The sequence below is a fragment of the Schizosaccharomyces osmophilus genome, chromosome 2 (assembly GCF_027921745.1).
Source record: "Schizosaccharomyces osmophilus chromosome 2, complete sequence".
NCBI lineage: Eukaryota > Fungi > Ascomycota > Schizosaccharomycetes > Schizosaccharomycetales > Schizosaccharomycetaceae > Schizosaccharomyces > Schizosaccharomyces osmophilus.
In genome coordinates this window covers 427,303-446,826 of record NC_079239.1, presented here as the reverse complement: position 1 = coordinate 446,826, position 19,524 = coordinate 427,303, and the positions used below count along the sequence as shown (strand labels likewise).

Genomic DNA, 19,524 nt, shown 5'->3' with positions numbered 1-19,524 from the left:
ATCCGATAGCTCAAGCATGCTTTTAAAATTGATGTGATACTCTGCAAGTTTCGAAGAGAAACTCATTGCATATTGACAGAGTGAACCGTATTTCCCATCAGCATTTTTATACTGTTATTTTCGGATGTATACGACTTTAGCATTGCCGATTGAATCTGCTTCAGTAGTGTTTCTAGTTTTATAAATCGTAGATTTTCCCTGTCGCAACTGGCCCAAGCTTCAAAATCGCCTTGCTTAGCATGTGCCCAAGCAATTGAGACATGGGGAAGAAAGTCCTACAAATATTTAGGTTAGACTTGTTGCTGTAAGCAGATACATTTTTGGTGAAATATAACGTACCTTTCGTAACTCTTTTCCCTCGAATTTTTTCATAAACTTATCTGAAATTTCTAACAGTTTTCTCAAGAGATTTACATTTTCGAAAGTTGCTTTCAGTACGATAAACATTCGAGTTTTCTCATCATTAAACAAAAGGCATACGTCTTGAAGCGTGTATTTGATTATTCTTTCAAACAGTAAGTAAATTCACTTCAATTGTATTTCTCACCTTTGCTGTAGGCGTTGGCATTCTTGTTTCCAAGTCGTAAAAGCAGCTTTCCTTTCGTCAGATGCAATTCTAAAAAATTCTGACAAACTCAGGTGCAAATTTCTCCCGACACCATACTCTGAAATAAATAGACTTCTAAACTCTGACTGCGAGGCTATGATATCCTCAATCTTTTGTTTATGGGGACCATGGAAATCCACTTATTGGTTAGCAAGTACTTTGCGTCGAAACATGTAAATATTTATACCATCCAGGTAAATCTGAACTGCCCATAGACCTTCCACATGAGCCTTCGTCCGTTTTCTTCCTTCGTGAAAGATGGGACTATCGAACGTTTTCCGTCTTTCTAAAAACGTTTGTTTAGTAATAAACCTCAATTCATTTCCATACTTCTATAAAGATCATGAAAAAATTCTGGGAGTTTAGGAACGTCTTTCACGTTGGCATCTGATTCCTCACTGCTTTCTGTATCTGAGCTGTCATACGGTACCAAAGACATATTTGAAATAATTACTTCATAAAAAATCTTGAGTTACTCAGATAGATTAAGGGTTCTCCAGACTAACGGCATTCGTATTTCAGTATAGTATTATTCGTTAAATTTAGAAACAAACGCTCATACTGCTCTCTAATAAACCATTTATTCGTAACCTTACTAAAATGAAAAGTTTACATTCAAGACAAAAAACTCTATTAGCACACACAACTAATGTACATATTCATACTATTATAAAACCTACAAAGTCAATTTACCTTGGAAGAATTCAATAGCTTCTTCGATGGCGGTATCAACATTCTCAGCCTTGTCACCAACACCTTGACAAGTATCACCTTTACCACCACTACGTCCTCCAATTTGTAAGCAAACCTTTTGAGACCATTCTTGAGGAGTGATCTTTTGCAAAGCCTCATTGGAAACAAGGCAAGCATGAGCAACCTTTACATTATCAGAAGCCACAAGGTAAACACTCTTATCTTTGAGGTTTTTCTTTGTATGAGCGAGAGCGAAACTCAAAGCCTTGGCATTGGCTGAGATAGGGACCTTAGCGACAACAAAGTGAGCTTCCGGGTTCTCCTTAAAATATTCAGCTATCACGTTGACAGCCTCCTTTTGCTCAGCAGCGTTAGCAGCCTTCACCTGATCTTGGAATTGCTTGGTAATTTTGGCAACGTGCTCTCTCATATTATGCTTGCGAACAGCAGATACGGTAAGCTTGGAAAGGTCTACGCCTATCTTCTTCAATTCGGTTTCCTTAGCAGCACCGAAAGGCATCTTTTCTAATTCATTTATGCGGGCGTCAAAGTCATTAGCGACGCGCGAAACACGATTAGCTTCTGTGGATGTAACTGATACGATCCGACGGATACCTTTAGCAATACCGCTTTCTTCGAGGATAACGAAATCTTTCATTTCACCGGTTTTATCAACATGAGTACCACCACAAAATTCAATACTATAATTATGCCACTCGGGGTTCTTGGGGTTTTTTATTAAAGTATCGATGTCAACACCGATACAAACAAGTCTAACTGGGTCGGGGTAGACTTCGCCAAAAACGGCACGCAAACCATTAATTTCCTTTGTGTCCTTTAAGGGGACATCCTTCGAATAGACTGGCAAGTTCTTTTTAATTTGATCGTTGCAGAAATTTTCAACTTCCAAAAGTTTATCAATAGGAACTGACGACTTGTAAGAAAAGTCAAATCTCATCTTTTCTTGAGAAACCAAAGAACCACGTTGGTCGATACCTTCTCCAAGAACATTACGGAGGGCAAGGTTCAAAACATGGGTAACGGTATGATTGTTCATCAAGTGCCAACGACGAATTTCATCATACTCACAGGTGACCTTATCACCGACGTTAAGATTGCCGTATTCTAAGAAACCAGTATGCAAAACGTAGCCAGCATAAACCTGAACATTGGTTACACGGAAATCGGCATTGCCATCAATAACGATATGGCCGGTGTCGTTCTCTTGACCACCTTGTTCAGCGTAAAAGTTTGTACGATCAAGCAAGATTCCAATTTGCTCACCAGATTCGAAACCGTTAGTGGCAGTTTGGAAGCCATCTCTATGATAAATAGCTTTCACGGTAGAATCTAAAGTAGCATCATCGTGTTTGTAGCTATCATTAGTCTTGGGGACTGCATCCATTTTTGCTAGATCGCCCAAGGCATGAACGTCCAAAACTAGCAATTCACCGCCAGAGGAGCCACTCTTAGTAGCACGCTTACTCATTTCCTTCGAATGTGCTTGAGCAGCTTCAAAACCAGGTTCGTCAATCTTAATACCGGCTTCCTCAGCCATCAAATGAGTAAGATCGACGGGAAAGCCATAGGTTTCATAAAGCCGCCAGACATCATTTCCTTGCAAAACGTTGCTAGAAGACTTTTTGGCGATAGCTGCATATTGCTCAAACATTTTTTCACCTCGATCTAAAGTTTTGGAAAAGGAAACTTCTTCTTCGTCCAATAATTCACGTACATCTGCAACCTTTCTGTGAAGCTCTGGGAAGAATTCTCCCATCTGTTCGACGACCGTAAGAGAGAGTTGGGAGAAAAAGCTTCCAATAGGTACACCAAACTTCTTACGGACATAGCGAGCACCACGTCTCAAGATACGACGCAAGACGTAACCACGTCCTTCGTTATTAGGGACACCGCCATCGCTTATAGCAAAAGTCAAGGTACGAACGTGGTCAGCAACAACACGATAAGCAGTATCGATACCATCCGCGTCCTCATCGCCCATTTTTCCAGTATAAGGACGAGCACCGGTAAGCTCTTGAATCTTTTCGAAGAGAGGAGTAAACACGTCGGTATCGTAGTTAGACGTCTTGTTTTGAATGACAGATACTAGACGCTCGAAACCCATACCAGTATCAACGTGACGGTTAGGGAGGGGGCGAAGAGTGCCGTCTTTTTCACGGTTGTATTGAATAAAGACAATGTTCCAAATTTCGAGAACATTGGGATCATCCATGTTGACGAGTTCAGGAACGGAGCGGTTACCAATACGATCATAGTGAATTTCTGAGCAAGGACCGCAAGGGCCTTGATCACCCATTTCCCAGAAATTATCTTTGAGGTCTCCAGGAAGTACACGAGACTCATGGAAACCAATGTCAAGCCAAAGTTGACGAGCTTCCAAATCAGGTCCTAAGCCAGATTCTTCATGGCCACCAAAGTAAGTGACATAAAGCTGGTCCTTTTCAAGACCATATACCTCGGTAAGCAATACCCAGGCCATCTGAATAGCCTCTTTTTTGAAGTAATCACCAAATGACCAATTGCCCAACATTTCAAACATGGTGTGATGATAATTGTCTCTACCGACATCTTCAAGATCATTATGCTTACCACCAGCACGAATACATTTTTGAGAGTCAACAGCGCGGCTAAGCTTCGAATATTTGTGAGATGGGTCTACAGTTCCCAAAAAAATAGGTTTGAACTGGTTCATACCAGCATTGGCAAAAAGAAGTGAAGGATCATCATAAGGAATTACAGAAGAGCTAGGAACAATGGTATGTCCACGCTCTTCAAAAAACTTTAAGAAAGTGGTCCTGACCTTATTAGCAGGCCACTCTAATGACTCAGTTGGGATGGTCATAAGGGTACGTTGATGTAGTGGTAAACGGTAGGTTGGAATGGTTCGAAATTTTTTATGAAGTTGAGATACGGAACGATCGAAACTGAAACTGTTATGTTTTCGTTTATATAGAGGTTGTATATGGAATCTTTTAAATCCTTTTATATGAAATATTGCAAAGCGGTTTGCATGCTCAAACATCCGTGGTGGAAGGAAGGTGGATTCTAACAAATGAAAGCGGAATCCTTATGTTATGGTAGAAATATTTACGGAAATGGTGAATTTCTAAGTTGAATGAATACTCCATATAAACGCTTGGAGTATACCTTTTTGTGGGTGGCAGCTTCAAGCGTTCCAAATAGCCTAGGAATGAGTATGGTCGGAAATCGGAATCTTGTGTAAACTAATATATTAAAAAGAGTAGAAGGCATTATCAATTACAAAAATCCTATAAAAATTTTTAATTTCGTACCCAGAGATGGCAATAACCAGAAAAACAATGAATGCTGGAAACAAACTGGTTGTTGCTAATATACAGGAAGATCAGACGGAATGCTAGTCAACTAAGTATTTACAATTACGTGTATACCTCTGAGCCTTTCCTCGCACCGTATTTCAAAAAAGAAACTCCCAACGCTTTCAAGGAAGTGTAAAGGTACAGTCAGAAAAAGAAAAGTTTTGCGGCATAAATAACAAAGATAGAGGAGCGTTGATCAGAATAAATGACAAGAATTAAAAAATTAGAAACATAGGGAAATTCCCTTTAATTTCCATGCGCATAAACTCGAGTAAGGCGCCGAAGTCTCCGCCACATTTATTGATCTTCTTCTGAGCGAGTTTGTTTGGATTCTTTCATGCTGGCCGATCTGGCTTGTTGCTATATAGGGTTAATAGGAAATAAAAAATAGTAAAAAAAGTAATAACTTGATTGTACAAGTTCAAAATAAGGAATTCATACTTCACGGTATTTTGCCAGAGAAATCTTCAATACTTCAGCATAATTCTCAAATCCGAGTGTATTCATAGCAAGCAAGACGTCTTCTCCAGTAATTGTCTTGCGCTTTTCCTGTGTGCACTGTTCGGAAGCTACAAAAGAGTTAGGGTAAGAAAGAAATGAGGCACCACTTACCTTCACTAGTAATAAATGAGATAAACTCACTAACACAATCCTGAACGCAATCCTTGGCTTCCTATAATTTGTTAATTTTGGTCCAAAATCAAAGCAAAGCGAAGGGACGGAGGGGTCCAATCGGCAACAACACCTTGATTTCGAGTTTCAAATAAAAATCTCCCCATGAAATAGTACTAAAAACGAAACATGCTTCTTTACTCTCTCATGGTGGCGTTGGAGCTCGGAACCGCATCTGGCAAGCAATTCATACTTTTGATATTTTAGCGTTTTCAGGAAGCGCGCTCTTCATTATACGCGCAACATTCGCAATTGGTAACAAATTCGTATAATCAAATCCATCCATACTCATTTTTGGGCAAGCCAAGCTTTTCAAGCGAATCTGTTGGAAACTAGGACGGTTAAGTCAACGTCGTCAAATTGGAAATTACAAGCTGCGTAGTAGGAACTTTCAAGAATTCAATAAGGAAGTGATTCAAAAAATATATTATACAATAAACAATTGCAAATACCAGATGGAAAATAATTGAAAATTTGAACTTTTGATTGTCGCTTCTGGGATGAAAACGCGTAGTGTTTGATGCTGATAGTGAACTATTCCGTGTCTTTTTAAATATTTACCGTAGTGGACTGCACACTTTACATTAGGTGGTCATCAAGCTCGTTTTCGTTCATTATAGTAATTACAGTCGTACTACAGTGCACATTATTGTAAACATGGGAAATAGCAAGCGGAGGTATACGCACCATACAACTACAAAACATTGCATCGTTTGATGCTTCATGTAGGAAACATGAAGAAAAAATAAACCAAAAGCTGCTCTTACAAATTTGGCGCATAACAAACGAACAAAAGGTCGCTCATTTGAGTGTCAGAATGGAAATTTTCTATTCACAAGCAAACGTGTTCGTTTGAGACTCTTTTTCCGTGTCGGTAATGTTTCTAAATTGTCATTTCGGTTCTTTCACCGTAAAGGATAAGCTATCGCGAACGTTTTCATTAGTCTCTTATTTTACTCTATTCTTTCAAGGCAGAAACACAACTTCTTCCCCCACTTGTTGAGTCATGTGGCGGCGGGTTTTTTTATGCTGGGCTATTACTTCTGTGTGAAGAAGGCACTTTGGGTGTTACTTATTGATGACGCCAATGGTAAACAAATATGGATGGTTTTACAAAAGGAACGAGGATTGAAGAGATTTCGACAGGATGGTTGGGTATGGAAATTGGTTCTTCAACTAGGAGTCTGTTTACCTGGCTACAGAAAGGATTCCCTTGGCATACGAAGCTGCTGCATTAGAGATTCATTTGATTCAATAATCCAACGTCACGAGTTAGTCTATTTTCGCAAGCGATTAATGTAGAGTTACATCCTATCTTGTGATTCATTAGAACATACTTCATTTGCCTCGCAAAGTCGGTCGATGGCCAAAATCCAGCTCATATCCTCCATTACGTTGATCCGACGCAGTTCATATTCTACGTTGTTTACGTAGAAACATGGTATATATTTGTACCGCAAAGTACCAATTACATTTCTTAGGCTGGAACTTTTTTGGATTATAATTACTTGTTGAAATCGCATTCATTTCTCTTTTAAATACCAAGAAGCATCATCATTGATAAAAGCGAACCAAAAGGTAAACAAGAATTCTATTGTAGAGGTTTGTTTTACCTAAACCAAGACTATTAAAGGATACTTCTTAAAAAACATGGATGCAACTCCCAATAATCCTGCACCCAGGTCGGCTGAGGATATGAATGAACGGTCGGCCTTACTTCCCAGATTTTTGGGCTCTCATCAAGGAGCCATCCCACAATACTCCAATTCTTATGCTCTAACTCCACTCTTTTATTGGATTAGAAGTACTTCGTTAAGTCTGTTGATTTTCACACTATTTGTTCATTTGCTACTGCTCATAAATCTTTTTATTTCCATCCCTATTTTAAGTCACCTGTCGACAGGCTTTACACCTATTGGATTCACCGCCTTGTCAGCACTTTTACTGGCAATGCAACTTACCTTTGTGTATTCTCCCAACGCTCCTGAACGAATCACTCAGCGTATCAACGCCCTTCTCTTGGTTGTTGATGTACTCATTGTCGTTTTTAGCCCGATTCTTCGTCACAGGGAAGGTTGGAGAGGCATATTTTTCGTGCTCTGGGCTTTCCTAATGAGTCTCTGGATTGTCTTCAGTGATGAGATTCTTCTTCGTCAGTACAAGGAAGAACATCCTGAATATACTACGGGTTCCTATGAGCATTCGACTTGGTCCCCTACTACATGGCCATGGCGAAGATTCGGCAACCTCACCATTTCTATGATTTTTTCCATTATCCTTACTATTCTAACTATCCATACTGTGTTGACCTTAGCTCTCCGTGCTTACGACGGTAATCTGACCGCACCTGGCAAACTTTACACTGTAACAGATAGTAAAGCTAAAATTCACTTGGAGTGTTTTGGAAGTACTACTTCTCCAAACCGCTCTACTGTCTTGATTGAAGGAGGTGAAGTGTCTGTTCACCCTTTTAAGGAATGGATCCTGAACCTTCATCATACTGCGGACAAGCCACGCAAAAATAATTGGAACCCAAGCCTTGTCAATGATCAAGTTGATCTTAGTTTTATTCCTCCTGATACTCGCGTTTGCGTTTGGGATCGTCCAGGTATGGGCTGGTCTGATAATATTGGATCTCCCTCTTCCATCGGCATGGTTGAGGATCTGCTTAGCGAGGCTCTTGCGCAAGCGGATGTGCATGGCCCTTATGTATTAGTTGGACATGGTATTGGAGGTTCCTATTCTAACATTTTTGCTGCTCGTCACATCGGAGAAGTGAAAGGCATGTTACTGATTGATTCTGGATCAGTCCAATCCTTGCAGCGATCTGGTGGCTTCAGTAATCGTTTTCTCTTATTTGTTCGAGGATGGCTTTCACCTTTAGGTATAAATCGTTTGTTTGGAACCGTTTTCTTAGGACGAAATAGAAAAGATCGTGTTTATGGATCTTATTCATGGACGTCCGATCGATGGGTAAAAGCTAAGCTGGAAGAGTCAATCACAGGACCCACATTTTCGAAATCAGAATTACGTTCCGCACAAGCTGTTCTACCTAAGAAATTACCAGTTAGCATTATCACTTCCGGAAATAGCTTGAAAAATGTGAAGAGATGGTCAGAAGAGCAGAGGGAATTAAGTAAGCTCACTGACAATACAATCTGGGAGATTGTTAATGATGCTCCACATGAAGTTTGGAAGACTGCAGAAGGTGCTAAGGTTATACTTAAACGCCTAGCTGAACTTTATAGTGGGAGATAACCCTACAATGGAAGGTAATAAAGCTCGCAAGTCATGCAGTATTGATTTCTATTTCTGTCTATATGCATTTGCTATGTAGCTTGATGACAATAATGAGTATAATTTAACATATGCTATGAATTTTTGGTAGCTTTGCTGAAGTTGAAGAATGTCGGATAAGTAATGAGTATTCGTAAACATTACTTTGTGATGTAGCAGGAAAATTAATTTCATAAATAAAAAGAATGGGCCTAATTGATTAGCAATCCTTGAAGACATTTGGAGCGACTTGAAAACGAAATGCTAATTTGAACTGGTTGTACTACGTAAATGCATACCCATAATAGAAATTTAAACATGGAGCATTGTAGTTACGAATAAGCAAAACTGAAACATTTGAGAAAAATATATTTATTTCTTAACGAATATATGTATCTATAACGTACAGTCTACTATTGTTTCTATGCGCTTAAAGAGGAGAGCCAGAGATGTAGAACCACTTGTGAACAGAGGGGTCGACATCAGCAGGAGGAAGTTCATTAGCAGCAGGGATGGATTGGGCAACGGAGGCATCATGAGAAACAGAGCCAGAGACAGTAGCGTTGGCCAAAGCAAATTCGGACTTGGCATCAGTCTTACCGTTAACCAAACGCTCCCAAGCTTCATTACATTCACGGACAACTTCCTCAGCATACTTGCTGTTCTTGCATTCACCGCTGAAGGCAAAGGAGTTTTCAGGCTTACCGTCAGGGATCTTGTAAATACGGAACCATTCGTTGGTAGCACGGATCAAACCGGGCATGTGACGCTCAACATCTTCGATGTCGTTCAACTTGGGGGCCAAAGGATCCTTGACATCAATGACAATAACCTTCCAGTCAGTTTCACCTTCGTCGAGAAGGGCCATAACACCCAAAACCTTGACTTGCTTAACTTGACCAGAGTAACCACGGACTTCACCAATTTCGCAAACATCCAAAGGATCGCTATCACCCTTGGCCTTTGTTTCAGGGTGAACAACGTTAGGGTCCTCGTAAGTTTGAGGGAAAGCACCGTAGTTCCAGATGTAACCGTGGTGAGGGAAGCAGTTACGGACGTAACGAAGCTTACCCTTCTTGGTGTCTTGCTTAATAGGGTTGAGAGTAGCTTCCTTAGTGATTTCAAGCTTAGCTTGGCTCCAACGAGGAATCTCAACAATCATGTTTAAAATGGTCTTCTCAGCATTGGCATACAAAGGGACATCGTGCCAAGAAGAAACGGGAGAGCCGTCCTTTTCAATGTAAAGTTGATAATCCAAGGTGTTCAAAGCACCTACTTGACGAGTACTGAATTCACTCATTTTGCCTAAGGGAATGGTGGAAGTCAACCCTCCGGTGCATGGTAAATTGGCTTTGAAGATGGTCGGACCTCGCAGACCACTAAACTTTTATATACAAGACAAATCAAGAATAAACTATCCTAACGTATTATGTATTTTATTTGTTCGGATTACCGTGTTTTGTACTACTTGTGTCAATGGTATTTCGTAGAACTATTACCTTCAATAAAACGTTCGGTCAAAGGAAAAAAGCGCACAAATAATTTCATGCATGAATGGTTGCTAATTTACCTTTTTTCCCAACTTGATTCTCTGTTTACTGCACTGGTTTTCACAGCAAAAAATTTTTTCTACGTAATTTGATATAACTATATCTGCATTTATTTTATCAGCATACATGTAGTGTTTATTTACAGGAACAAAAAATAACAATAAAATGTAAAATTAGAAAGTGAAAAATGTGAAAAAATCTATATTTAAGAGCTCATACTCGAATAAAAATCATAGGTGAGACTATACGGGTCTTTCAAAAGTAGCAAACAGCGTTTTGTGAACTGAACGAAGAGGAGGCATATAGTTAATAAGCATACTAGATATAAACTTATTGTTTATTATATTCATATAATCCCTATCCTTTTATTTTTATGAGGGAATTCACTAGCCGTGTTTATATGCTCTCGATAGTGTTTAGCCATTTCCATTAGGTAACTTGAGAGATTTCCATGAAAGGATGGCAAACCGTTCGAATAAATCAAGCAGCTCGTTTACCACAGTATAAATCTTAATACATTCCTATAATTCTATGAACTCTTTGTTGATTATATAAGATAATGCTGCATGGTACAAACGGTTCATAACTCAAATACCTTTTTCCAAAACAACCCCAAGTGACGGTTATAGTTAAAACAGTTTCAAAGAAAAACGATTTACTTGTTACAGGAATAATGAATAATAGCAATTGAGGCCGGCCTAGTCTATTGTAGTCCAATGAAGAAGAGCTGTTTCTCTAATCTGATCATCTACTTCGTCCTGCTTATACCTTACAAAATCTGTAAATCTATTTTAATTGGTATTTTATCGACAGAAATGCCTAAAAGTACCCATGATCATACTAAGAACCAAAGCAGAATTGAACATACTCAAATCTCGTCACTTATAAAGTGACAGCTCCTTATATTGTATAAGAAAGTTATTTTCACTTTAGTAAAATGTTTTGAGTTTCTTGCCTTTCATATACGTAAGTAGTTCACCCAAGCTACTATTCATCGATTTTTTTTTGTTTTCATATCCTTTTAATACTTCTTTTTCTATAAGTTTGGAAAGAAGTAGTTGATATACTTTGGTTTAACGAATGACAGTATATTCATTAAACACGTAAGATTAAGAAGACCCAAGAGCAGGTTCGAAACTAGGAATCGTTTTTAATTGTGATCGAGATATTGTCATTTCCAACTACATTCTCTTTTGCCATACTCAAGACGTAAAAAATGGGAAAACGAAAGGTAGCACCTCAACCGTCCATCAACTCTTATCTCAATTCCTCTGAGAATAAAAAACATAGAGGTGAAGATTTGTCTTCGACAGATAGTAAATTGACCTGGGAGATTTCAGAATCCTTGTACATAGCGACATATGGAACGCCCAAGAAATCTTCGAAAGTCGCAACCTTTGATTTGGATGGGACCTTAATAAAAACAAAGTCAGGTCGAGTTTTTGCTAAAGACGGAGGAGATTGGCTTTGGTGGCATCCTAATGTCGTTCCAACTTTAAAAAAGCTGGATTCTGAAGGTTACTCTATTGTCATTTTCAGTAATCAGAATGGAATTCCCAGACGCGCATCAACAGGTCACCAGTTTCAAATAAAAGTTCAAGCTATTCTAGAATCACTGGATCTCCCAGTCATTATGTATGCTGCCTTGTTGAGAGACAAGTATCGCAAGCCTTTACAAGGAATGTGGGATCACTTTGTAGAAAGATGGGATCACCCAATAGGTAAGCATTAGGTTCATAACGAAAGGATGAAAGTTAACACTTTTTTTCAGAAAAATCCCTTGCCTTTTTTGTCGGCGATGCCGCAGGACGTCCCCGTAATCATAACTCTACTGATCTAAAATTTGCCGAGAACATTGGTATAAAATTCGATACACCTGAGCATTATTTCACTGGAGAGCACTTTGATCGCCCAGATTTTTCTTCATTTCATCCAGAAAGGTTTCTTCAAAAACATAGAAGCTCCCAACCTTATAAATTTGTACCAGCAGAACACCAAGAAATTGTAGTCCTTGTTGGCTATCCAGCTTCCGGTAAAAGTACTCTTTGTCAAGATCAGATCGTACCATTTGGATACGAACGAATTAACCAAGATACCCTAAAAACTAGAGCGCGTTGTCTCAAAGCAGCAGCGAAAGCATTAGAAAACAAGAAATCCGTTGTTGTTGGTATGTTTACCGTTGTATGCTATTGACTGACTTGAATTCAGACAATACAAATCCTACCATTGAAGCTAGAGAAGTTTGGGTTGGACTAGCTAAAAAATTTAATGTTCCTGCACGTTGTGTTTACGTAGAAGTACCCGAACTATTGGCTAAACACAATAACACCTTCAGATATATTCAGCAAGAGGTACTCGTGATTCATCAGGCTTGCCGGTCATATTTTGAAAGTAACTAACACATCTTACAGATTAAAGGCCTACCAGAAGTGGCGTACGTATCATATCGCTCAAGATTTCAGAAGCCAAGCACTGAGGAAGGTTTTCAAAACGTGGAACTTGTTCCATTTGTGTGTCTTCCGGAATTAGAAGATAAATGGAATCAGTGGTATGAATGAATGAATGAATGAATATACAAATTGTAGAATTTCAATACTATAACATATTATATTTAGCCTTAAATTCTATTTACTATGTCACCACGACCCAATTGTAAAGTCCAAAAACAAAATTCTGTAAATCCCAAACAATCATTTTGAATGAAATGCAGATAATAACCCATTAAAACATTATTTTTAAAGTAAAAGTTGATTAGATGATTGCACAGCAGCAGGTTTGCCTTTAGATTGATTAGAGATTTTTTTGCGTTCTCCGCCAGCACCAATGACTTGAACATCTGCACGAGACAATTGACGCACAACTTGTTCTTTATCAGAACCACGTTTCTTTTCACCCAACGCTTTTCGTTTTTCAGCGTGCTTACGACGAACTCTTCTACGGCGAGCTTGCTTCTCTGTGTGATCCATTTCAGCCTTCGATACGGCAATACCAGAGCGCTCAATAGTCTCGTCTTGGCGGCTACCCATAGAAGGCTGATAAACTTCTTGAGGAGCCAAAGCCATGGCGTCAGAAGAAGCGGTGGGTTGAGCCTCTTCCATTGTCAGTGTAGGAGCGTTAGATACAACCTGGACATTGGCCTCAGCGGGGGCTGGAATGTAGTGCCAAGAAGAAAGAGCATCCAAAGTGTAACTGACATCTTCGAACATTGCTTTAATCTCTTCATGATCACTCTGGCGCTTTTTGTCAGCGCCACTTTGATAGGTATTGGGGTTAGCTTTCTTCATGTACTGTTCCTCATAAATATCAGCGAGAGATTGCTGAGCCTTATTCTCATCAAGCTCGAATAATTCGCTTGGGCGGAATTCCGGAAGTGAGCTGGGTGCTTTACGAGGTACATCATCGAAACTCTTATTTAAAATTCGATTTTTTATGACATCTTCCAGTACAGAGGTTGTCTCTTCAGTTTGCACGGGAACAGGTTTTGCGCCAGTTTCAAAATCGATATCAACATCAAGAAGTGAGTTCGAAGGACGACTTTTGGACGTAGCCTCACCAACCATTGTCCAAGACTTTTTGGCGACGTTTTCAGATTCCAAGTCCTTAATTTGTTGACTAATTCGAGCTTTATCACGTTCATAAGAAGAGAGAAGTTGTTGAGAATCTTCACGTTCTTCCTCTTCTTCGTCGGCAAACAGGTCTTTTCTGACACGATCAAAAGTATTCTCGTCGTTTTCGGGTTCCTGGTCTTCTTCGTCAGATTCCTCTGGCTTTGGCACTCTCTTTGTTTTTTTCTTCTTATTAGCCTCGGCATCACGCTTGTTTTTTTTACTGACTTCGCGACGTCCTTTTGCTGATTTGGGTCCGAAAAAGTCTTCATACAAGACAGAATCAGCACGAGGGCCTCCTTCTTCCTCTTCATCGTCTTCAGGATCAACGAACAAATCGATATCGTCATCATCTTCATCGCCAATTTCATGATTTTGCTCGGCTTCCTGTTCTTCCAAAGCGACAGTCTGCTTGTTAAACTCGTCTATATCAAAAAATTTGTCGTTCAATCCAAACGCATCTTTTTTGGGTTCTCGATCCTCTGGCACTTGTTCTTCTACCTCTTCTTCATCAGAATTATCCATTTCCATGCCTTCATCCTCATTCTCATCCTCGACATTTTCATCACTCAAATGACCGCCTTCTTCACCTTCCCGATCAGAAAACCCTAAAAATTCATCATCTTCTTTTCCCTCATCCTCAACTGGGCTTTCCGGCGGTGATGTTTCTAGCTGATTTTCATCCTGGGCGTCTCCAGAAGCATAACTCTCTGCGTCTGACGGGCCTTCCTCCTCAACATCCAAATCTGGAAGATCATCTAATGTATGGTTTGCAGCAATTGCAAGCTGGTTATAAATCTGCCAAGCATCGAGGTTCTTGGTAACGACTTTTTGGATAGGACTAGAAGAAGGAACTTTGACAGCTGAGAAGTATCCGATGGCTTCCTCTACTAATTGATTTGAAGCCTTCTCATCCGGAAACAAAAATGCGGTAGGCTCAAGAATCTCCGCCGTTTCTTCCGCCATGAGATGTTACGGTTTTTTCAAAAGCTCAATTAAATTCAAATGCTCTAAAAAAGACGTCTCGCGACTCCTTCGTTTATATTAATGATTGTTTTTATATACAACAATAATATCAATTAACCCTGAATCCTTTAAAAATATGTTAAAGCAGCAACGCCCAGCCTTCAGTGCTCTGGTTTCGTCCCTCTGTTTATTTGAATTTTCTAAACTTTTTCTTCACTCCACGACCTTCCTTAAAGTATTTTAAGGATGTGGCACTTACTGTCGTTAAACTAGATCTAGGGTAGGGTTCTGTGACTGTCATAATCATAAAGGAAATGGAAACAATTCCGTCTCATAAACTAGCCGCAACCTTTTAAACTACAAAATGGGTAAACCCGCAGGATTGAACGCCGCACGTAAGCTCCGTACTCACCGTCGTGAAGAGCGTTGGGCTGATGCTCACTACAAGAAGCGCTTGTTAGGTACTGCTTTCAAGTCTTCTCCTTTCGGTGGTTCTTCTCACGCCAAGGGTATCGTTGTTGAAAAGATTGGTGTTGAGGCTAAACAACCCAACTCCGCCATTCGTAAGTGCGTTCGTGTTCAATTGATCAAGAATGGTAAGAAGGTTACCGCTTTCGTTCCCAACGACGGTTGTCTCAACTTTGTTGACGAGAACGACGAAGTCTTGCTTTCTGGTTTCGGTCGTAAGGGTAAGGCTAAGGGTGATATTCCCGGTGTTCGTTTCAAGGTCGTCAAGGTCGCTGGTGTCGGTCTTGCTGCCCTCTTCCACGAGAAGAAAGAAAAGCCTAGAGCTTAAAATCATTAATAAATAAAGGTGATTTGCTTATTTTGAGATACGTAAATTGTATGAAGAGGTAAAAAGGATAGAAATGTGGTGTGAGCGTTGTAAATATGTTTGATGTTAGTTGAAGCGGAATTGCTTTTATTACGGATCCTTAGATGAATTTCGAACAAGCATAAAATGGCAATAGACAGTCAATTGCTAAACATTAAATAAAGTAGTAGACTAAGATAAAAAGTATTTAGATTAAGAAAAAAAGAATAAAGAAACGAACGTAAATGATAAATATTGGTATTGAATGGCCTTTGCAGCATTATTAGTCCAGCTTAAAATGACTTGCAAGAGCTTGTCCCGTATTGCTCTCTTTGCTGTATGCTAATTCAACAGCGTATAAAATAATGGTTAAGATTGCAGTAACCCAGCGCCAGATCTCTGCTGAACAAAGAACTTGGTTGGTAAGAGAACCGAAAGAAGGCGCTGGATATAGGTGCTGAAGGAGCAAATTCGTATAGACGGCAATTAAGATACAGGGTGAGATCACTGTCCATAAGCTCTGTTTTGTTGTTCGGCTATATTCGAGATATACTATATTTTGTTGTATAGCTGGAAGAATCCGAGTCACTGCGTACATAACCGTTATACGATAAGCGAACGTAGCAAACACACTAGGTGCAACTGTCTTGATGGCTGCAACCATAAACAAAGCAACATTTGAAAGGGTCTTTGGGAAAATGGAAGAAATGGAAGAAAGTAAATGATGTACGCTATTGAAAGGTCAGCGGAGGTGTTTTCTTTTGAAAGCACAAGAAATTACAAATGTGTAAAATACTTACCTCTGTAATACGTCTGGTGGTAGGTAGTCAAAATTTGGTTTTTGTGTTGAAATCGTAATCGGATTTCCAAAGTCGGTGCAAACCATATAGACTGTGTAAGCAATGTATGAAAACTGTATATGGTTAGAGTGATGAACGAAGGATGCAAACAAACAAGAGACGTACCATTAAAGAAGCCTCGGAAAGACTAGCTCTTCCAGAAGAGACGCCATAAATGGAAACGACTGCGACAGCAGCCAAAGAAAACCCAATCATGACTGCATTACAATTTGAAATTGTGAATGAAGAAACGCGGTACAGTAAATATAAGCTCATAGAGATAACGCTGCTAGCATTCAGGAGAATGAAGAACTAAAAGTTAGAAAAAGGAAACACATTGTACAATGTAGAGGAAGGAACCATACCATCCAGTTTTCAGACTTGTAATGCACAAGCCAGCGACCCAAATGCCCAAGAGCTTGTATGACAAGTAAAGATGCGAGGCCTTCTAGCAGGCTAAAAAGAGGAGTGCAATGTAAGAGTATCACATTCCAAGCATGGATGACATAGTTTGCGATTTTATTTTGTTCAAGACTGGGGGAGATATTAAGGACGATTATTAAAAGCTGAAGAACGAGTAAAGGTTCAAGAAAATGAAGAATGACGGCAAATTTACGAAGTCCAAAAAGCTTTAAAAAAGCAACAGAACAAAAATACGCTTCCAGAGCGAGTGTCAAAACCTAAGGGAAACATTCAAATTAGTAAGAGTCGTAAACAGACAGAATTACGAAATTGAAAATAACAATTTCGTAATAGAAAGACTTCAAAGTCGTTCATGCATACCAGTCCACAAAATTTTCCTCCAACGTCAAATGCGATTCCGACCAGAACGATTATCACAAGGAAAAAGCTGAGAGATAAGAAATTGCCCAGCATTGCTATGCCATTTTTAAACCATTTCCCAACATTCATCCGCAGCTTCATACCATGGCTGACTTGCTTGGTTAGGGGTTCTAAGGTAGAATCGTCTGCAAGGTCTGTATAGCTCGGTTCATCCGCCATGGACATAGAGAGATCATACTCTTCTTCTTCTTCTTCTTCTTTTGACTTCATAGTTCGTGCTCACAATGAGATACCAACCGACGGACACTGCTCGCAAATCCGCTTGTTCAGTTTTGTTTTGGATGGCTCAGAGGAGAGCGTTACAAACGAACACTTGGACAAGGTGGAACAAACCAAAATCTCTTAAATTTATATTAACGCGACAAGTATAAAAAAGCGATTATTTTCACCAATTCCACCCGGTTCAGAACGTTTTTATGGCATTCGTACGGTAATGACTTGGCTGTCAGTCTCTTGTCTATGTTGTACGTTTAGCGTGGCATTGTCAAAATCCACAAACTTGGCTTTTCGTACTAGGTCATTCATCCGTATCATGTAAACAAAGCAAGGTGGAAAATGGAAATAAATATTGACTAAAAATCCCAAAAAAAAAAAGGAAAGAACACGTACCATTAATGTATCCGAATTATTTAAAAGCTTCAGCATCTTGGTTTGTATTACGGTCGTCAAAATTCATCGTAAAAATTATACCCTTTGTACAAACACTTCACCGTGCTGATGAGGAATTCGATCGTATTCTACAACGATCTTTATAGAACCAAAATTTAATTGACATTTGAGTCTTTACTAATAAAAATCATTTTCGTACAACCTATACGCAGTCCAAACGAACGTTTACATGCGACACAGGCTGATTTTTGTATGTAAACAAACCTTGGCATATCAGGAAACCTATGTCACCTCGATAACTTTACGGAACTTAACGTACTCCTTTGTTTAGAATAGCCGAGCATGTAACAGCGTTTTAGGATACTTTAATATACCTTAATAGTATATTATGACGTAAATTATAGAATGCTAATCTACCCTTTAAATGAGGGAAGAAGCCTTGTAAGTGCCAGTACTCTTTACCACCTACTTCTTCATTTGTTTACTTTGCTCATTAATTAACCAAAAGAAAAGAAAACATAGAGTTGATAGGAAGTTCATATTCGAATTCCTCACTATCTTCTTAATAGTTTCTTGACTGTTTTACTTATACAAGTGTTTTCCTAATTTCTCATTCCTTTTCTCTCTTTTGCAGAAGGTAATTTCTTCTTAATACATTCTTTGTTCTCGTTTTTATTTAAAAGGGTTTCTTGAATATTTTTGTCTAATCATCCTAATAATTTATCTACAAATTCGATTCATTCACTTTTGAAGATTTTTTCAGGATTATTCTTAATATATTACTTTAAATTTCAAAGGAAAACTACATCTATTTGACTATTTTTTCCTTGAACCCCTCTCTTATCATTATGTCTACAGAGCTTCGTCGTAAATTAGTCATCGTTGGTGACGGTGCTTGTGGTAAAACTTGTTTGCTTATGTATGTGTGCTCTTACACTTTATTTTCGATACTTACTAATCGTTCTTTTTAGCGTTTTCTCCAAGGGTACATTTCCTGAGGTGTATGTGCCTACCGTCTTTGAAAATTATGTCGCAGACGTGAATGTCGATGGTCGTCACATCGAGTTAGCCCTTTGGGATACCGCCGGCCAAGAAGACTATGACCGTCTCCGTCCCCTTTCGTATCCAGATTCTCATGTCGTATTGATCTGCTTTTCCGTTGACGCTCCTGAAAGTTTAGATAATGTACAAGAAAAATGGATTTCTGAAGTTATGCATTTCTGCTCCAGTCTTCCTATTATACTTGTCGGGTGCAAAAATGATTTGCGCAATGATCCCAAAGTAGTAGAGGAACTCTCGAAAACCTCTCAAAAGCCAATTCCTTATGAGGATGGCGAAACCGTTGCTAAAAAGATTGGCGCCTACAAATACCTTGAGTGTTCTGCTAAGCTTAATGATGGTGTGCAAGAAGTGTTTGAAACAGCTGCCCGCGCGTCCATGTTGAAATTCAAAGCCAATAATGGAAACAAGACTAAGAAGAAGAAGCGTTGCCTTATTCTTTAAACCTTATTTGTCTCAGCATTGATTGCCATGTGATATGGCTCTACTTATGTCAGCTTGTATCTAATGTTCATGAACTCCACCTTACTTTTCAGTGAGTCCATCAACGATAATAGTTTACTTTTCCCTTTTTAACTGCTTTCACTAGCATAATAATTTATTCTTATAAATGTTCAACGACATAATTTAAT

The 19,524-nt window shown here is 39.2% G+C and overlaps 11 protein-coding genes across 11 annotated transcripts; 5 read left to right on the top strand and 6 right to left on the bottom strand.

The window, feature by feature from the left end:
• Nucleotides 1-62: 62 nt before the first annotated feature.
• On the bottom strand, nucleotides 63-1,046 carry mpn1 (poly(U)-specific exoribonuclease, producing 3' uridine cyclic phosphate ends Mpn1; the record flags this gene model as incomplete). The annotated part of the gene is made up of 5 exons (XM_056181506.1): nucleotides 63-275; nucleotides 340-505; nucleotides 548-746; nucleotides 795-893; nucleotides 938-1,046. 5 exons carry the CDS (start codon nucleotides 1,044-1,046, stop codon nucleotides 63-65), a joined length of 786 nt encoding a protein of 261 aa, XP_056038484.1.
• A 237-nt stretch (nucleotides 1,047-1,283) lies between these two features.
• Nucleotides 1,284-3,860, bottom strand: ala1 (mitochondrial and cytoplasmic alanine-tRNA ligase Ala1; the record flags this gene model as incomplete). The annotated part of the gene is made up of 1 exon (XM_056181505.1): nucleotides 1,284-3,860. One exon carries the CDS (start codon nucleotides 3,858-3,860, stop codon nucleotides 1,284-1,286), a length of 2,577 nt encoding a protein of 858 aa, XP_056038485.1.
• Nucleotides 3,861-4,956: 1,096 nt separating this feature from the next.
• On the bottom strand, nucleotides 4,957-5,623 carry php3 (CCAAT-binding factor complex subunit Php3; the record flags this gene model as incomplete). The annotated part of the gene is made up of 4 exons (XM_056181504.1): nucleotides 4,957-5,019; nucleotides 5,101-5,228; nucleotides 5,272-5,332; nucleotides 5,525-5,623. 4 exons carry the CDS (start codon nucleotides 5,621-5,623, stop codon nucleotides 4,957-4,959), a joined length of 351 nt encoding a protein of 116 aa, XP_056038479.1.
• A 734-nt stretch (nucleotides 5,624-6,357) lies between these two features.
• SOMG_02712 (uncharacterized protein) lies at nucleotides 6,358-6,589 on the top strand (the record flags this gene model as incomplete). The annotated part of the gene is made up of 2 exons (XM_056181503.1): nucleotides 6,358-6,486; nucleotides 6,512-6,589. 2 exons carry the CDS (start codon nucleotides 6,358-6,360, stop codon nucleotides 6,587-6,589), a joined length of 207 nt encoding a protein of 68 aa, XP_056038480.1.
• Nucleotides 6,590-6,981: 392 nt separating this feature from the next.
• SOMG_02711 (vacuolar membrane hydrolase, implicted in protein catabolism or lipid metabolism) lies at nucleotides 6,982-8,589 on the top strand (the record flags this gene model as incomplete). The annotated part of the gene is made up of 1 exon (XM_056181502.1): nucleotides 6,982-8,589. The coding sequence occupies one exon, from the start codon at nucleotides 6,982-6,984 to the stop codon at nucleotides 8,587-8,589; it is 1,608 nt and encodes a 535-aa protein (XP_056038481.1).
• Nucleotides 8,590-9,037: 448 nt separating this feature from the next.
• ipp1 (inorganic pyrophosphatase Ipp1) lies at nucleotides 9,038-9,907 on the bottom strand (the record flags this gene model as incomplete). Its single annotated transcript, XM_056181501.1, has 1 exon — nucleotides 9,038-9,907. The coding sequence occupies one exon, from the start codon at nucleotides 9,905-9,907 to the stop codon at nucleotides 9,038-9,040; it is 870 nt and encodes a 289-aa protein (XP_056038020.1).
• A 1,466-nt stretch (nucleotides 9,908-11,373) lies between these two features.
• pnk1 (DNA kinase/phosphatase Pnk1) lies at nucleotides 11,374-12,715 on the top strand (the record flags this gene model as incomplete). Its single annotated transcript, XM_056181500.1, has 4 exons — nucleotides 11,374-11,878; nucleotides 11,929-12,324; nucleotides 12,366-12,508; nucleotides 12,569-12,715. The coding sequence occupies 4 exons, from the start codon at nucleotides 11,374-11,376 to the stop codon at nucleotides 12,713-12,715; spliced, it is 1,191 nt and encodes a 396-aa protein (XP_056038342.1).
• Nucleotides 12,716-12,892: 177 nt separating this feature from the next.
• Nucleotides 12,893-14,728, bottom strand: mpp10 (U3 snoRNP-associated protein Mpp10; the record flags this gene model as incomplete). The annotated part of the gene is made up of 1 exon (XM_056181499.1): nucleotides 12,893-14,728. The coding sequence occupies one exon, from the start codon at nucleotides 14,726-14,728 to the stop codon at nucleotides 12,893-12,895; it is 1,836 nt and encodes a 611-aa protein (XP_056038341.1).
• A 364-nt stretch (nucleotides 14,729-15,092) lies between these two features.
• Nucleotides 15,093-15,524, top strand: rps23 (40S ribosomal protein S23; the record flags this gene model as incomplete). The annotated part of the gene is made up of 1 exon (XM_056181498.1): nucleotides 15,093-15,524. The coding sequence occupies one exon, from the start codon at nucleotides 15,093-15,095 to the stop codon at nucleotides 15,522-15,524; it is 432 nt and encodes a 143-aa protein (XP_056038346.1).
• A 301-nt stretch (nucleotides 15,525-15,825) lies between these two features.
• ice2 (ER membrane protein involved triglyceride mobilization ICE2 family) lies at nucleotides 15,826-17,434 on the bottom strand (the record flags this gene model as incomplete). The annotated part of the gene is made up of 5 exons (XM_056181497.1): nucleotides 15,826-16,273; nucleotides 16,343-16,455; nucleotides 16,508-16,693; nucleotides 16,747-17,061; nucleotides 17,165-17,434. 5 exons carry the CDS (start codon nucleotides 17,432-17,434, stop codon nucleotides 15,826-15,828), a joined length of 1,332 nt encoding a protein of 443 aa, XP_056038345.1.
• A 1,247-nt stretch (nucleotides 17,435-18,681) lies between these two features.
• Nucleotides 18,682-19,336, top strand: rho5 (Rho family GTPase Rho5; the record flags this gene model as incomplete). The annotated part of the gene is made up of 2 exons (XM_056181496.1): nucleotides 18,682-18,752; nucleotides 18,805-19,336. 2 exons carry the CDS (start codon nucleotides 18,682-18,684, stop codon nucleotides 19,334-19,336), a joined length of 603 nt encoding a protein of 200 aa, XP_056038344.1.
• Nucleotides 19,337-19,524: the final 188 nt, after the last annotated feature.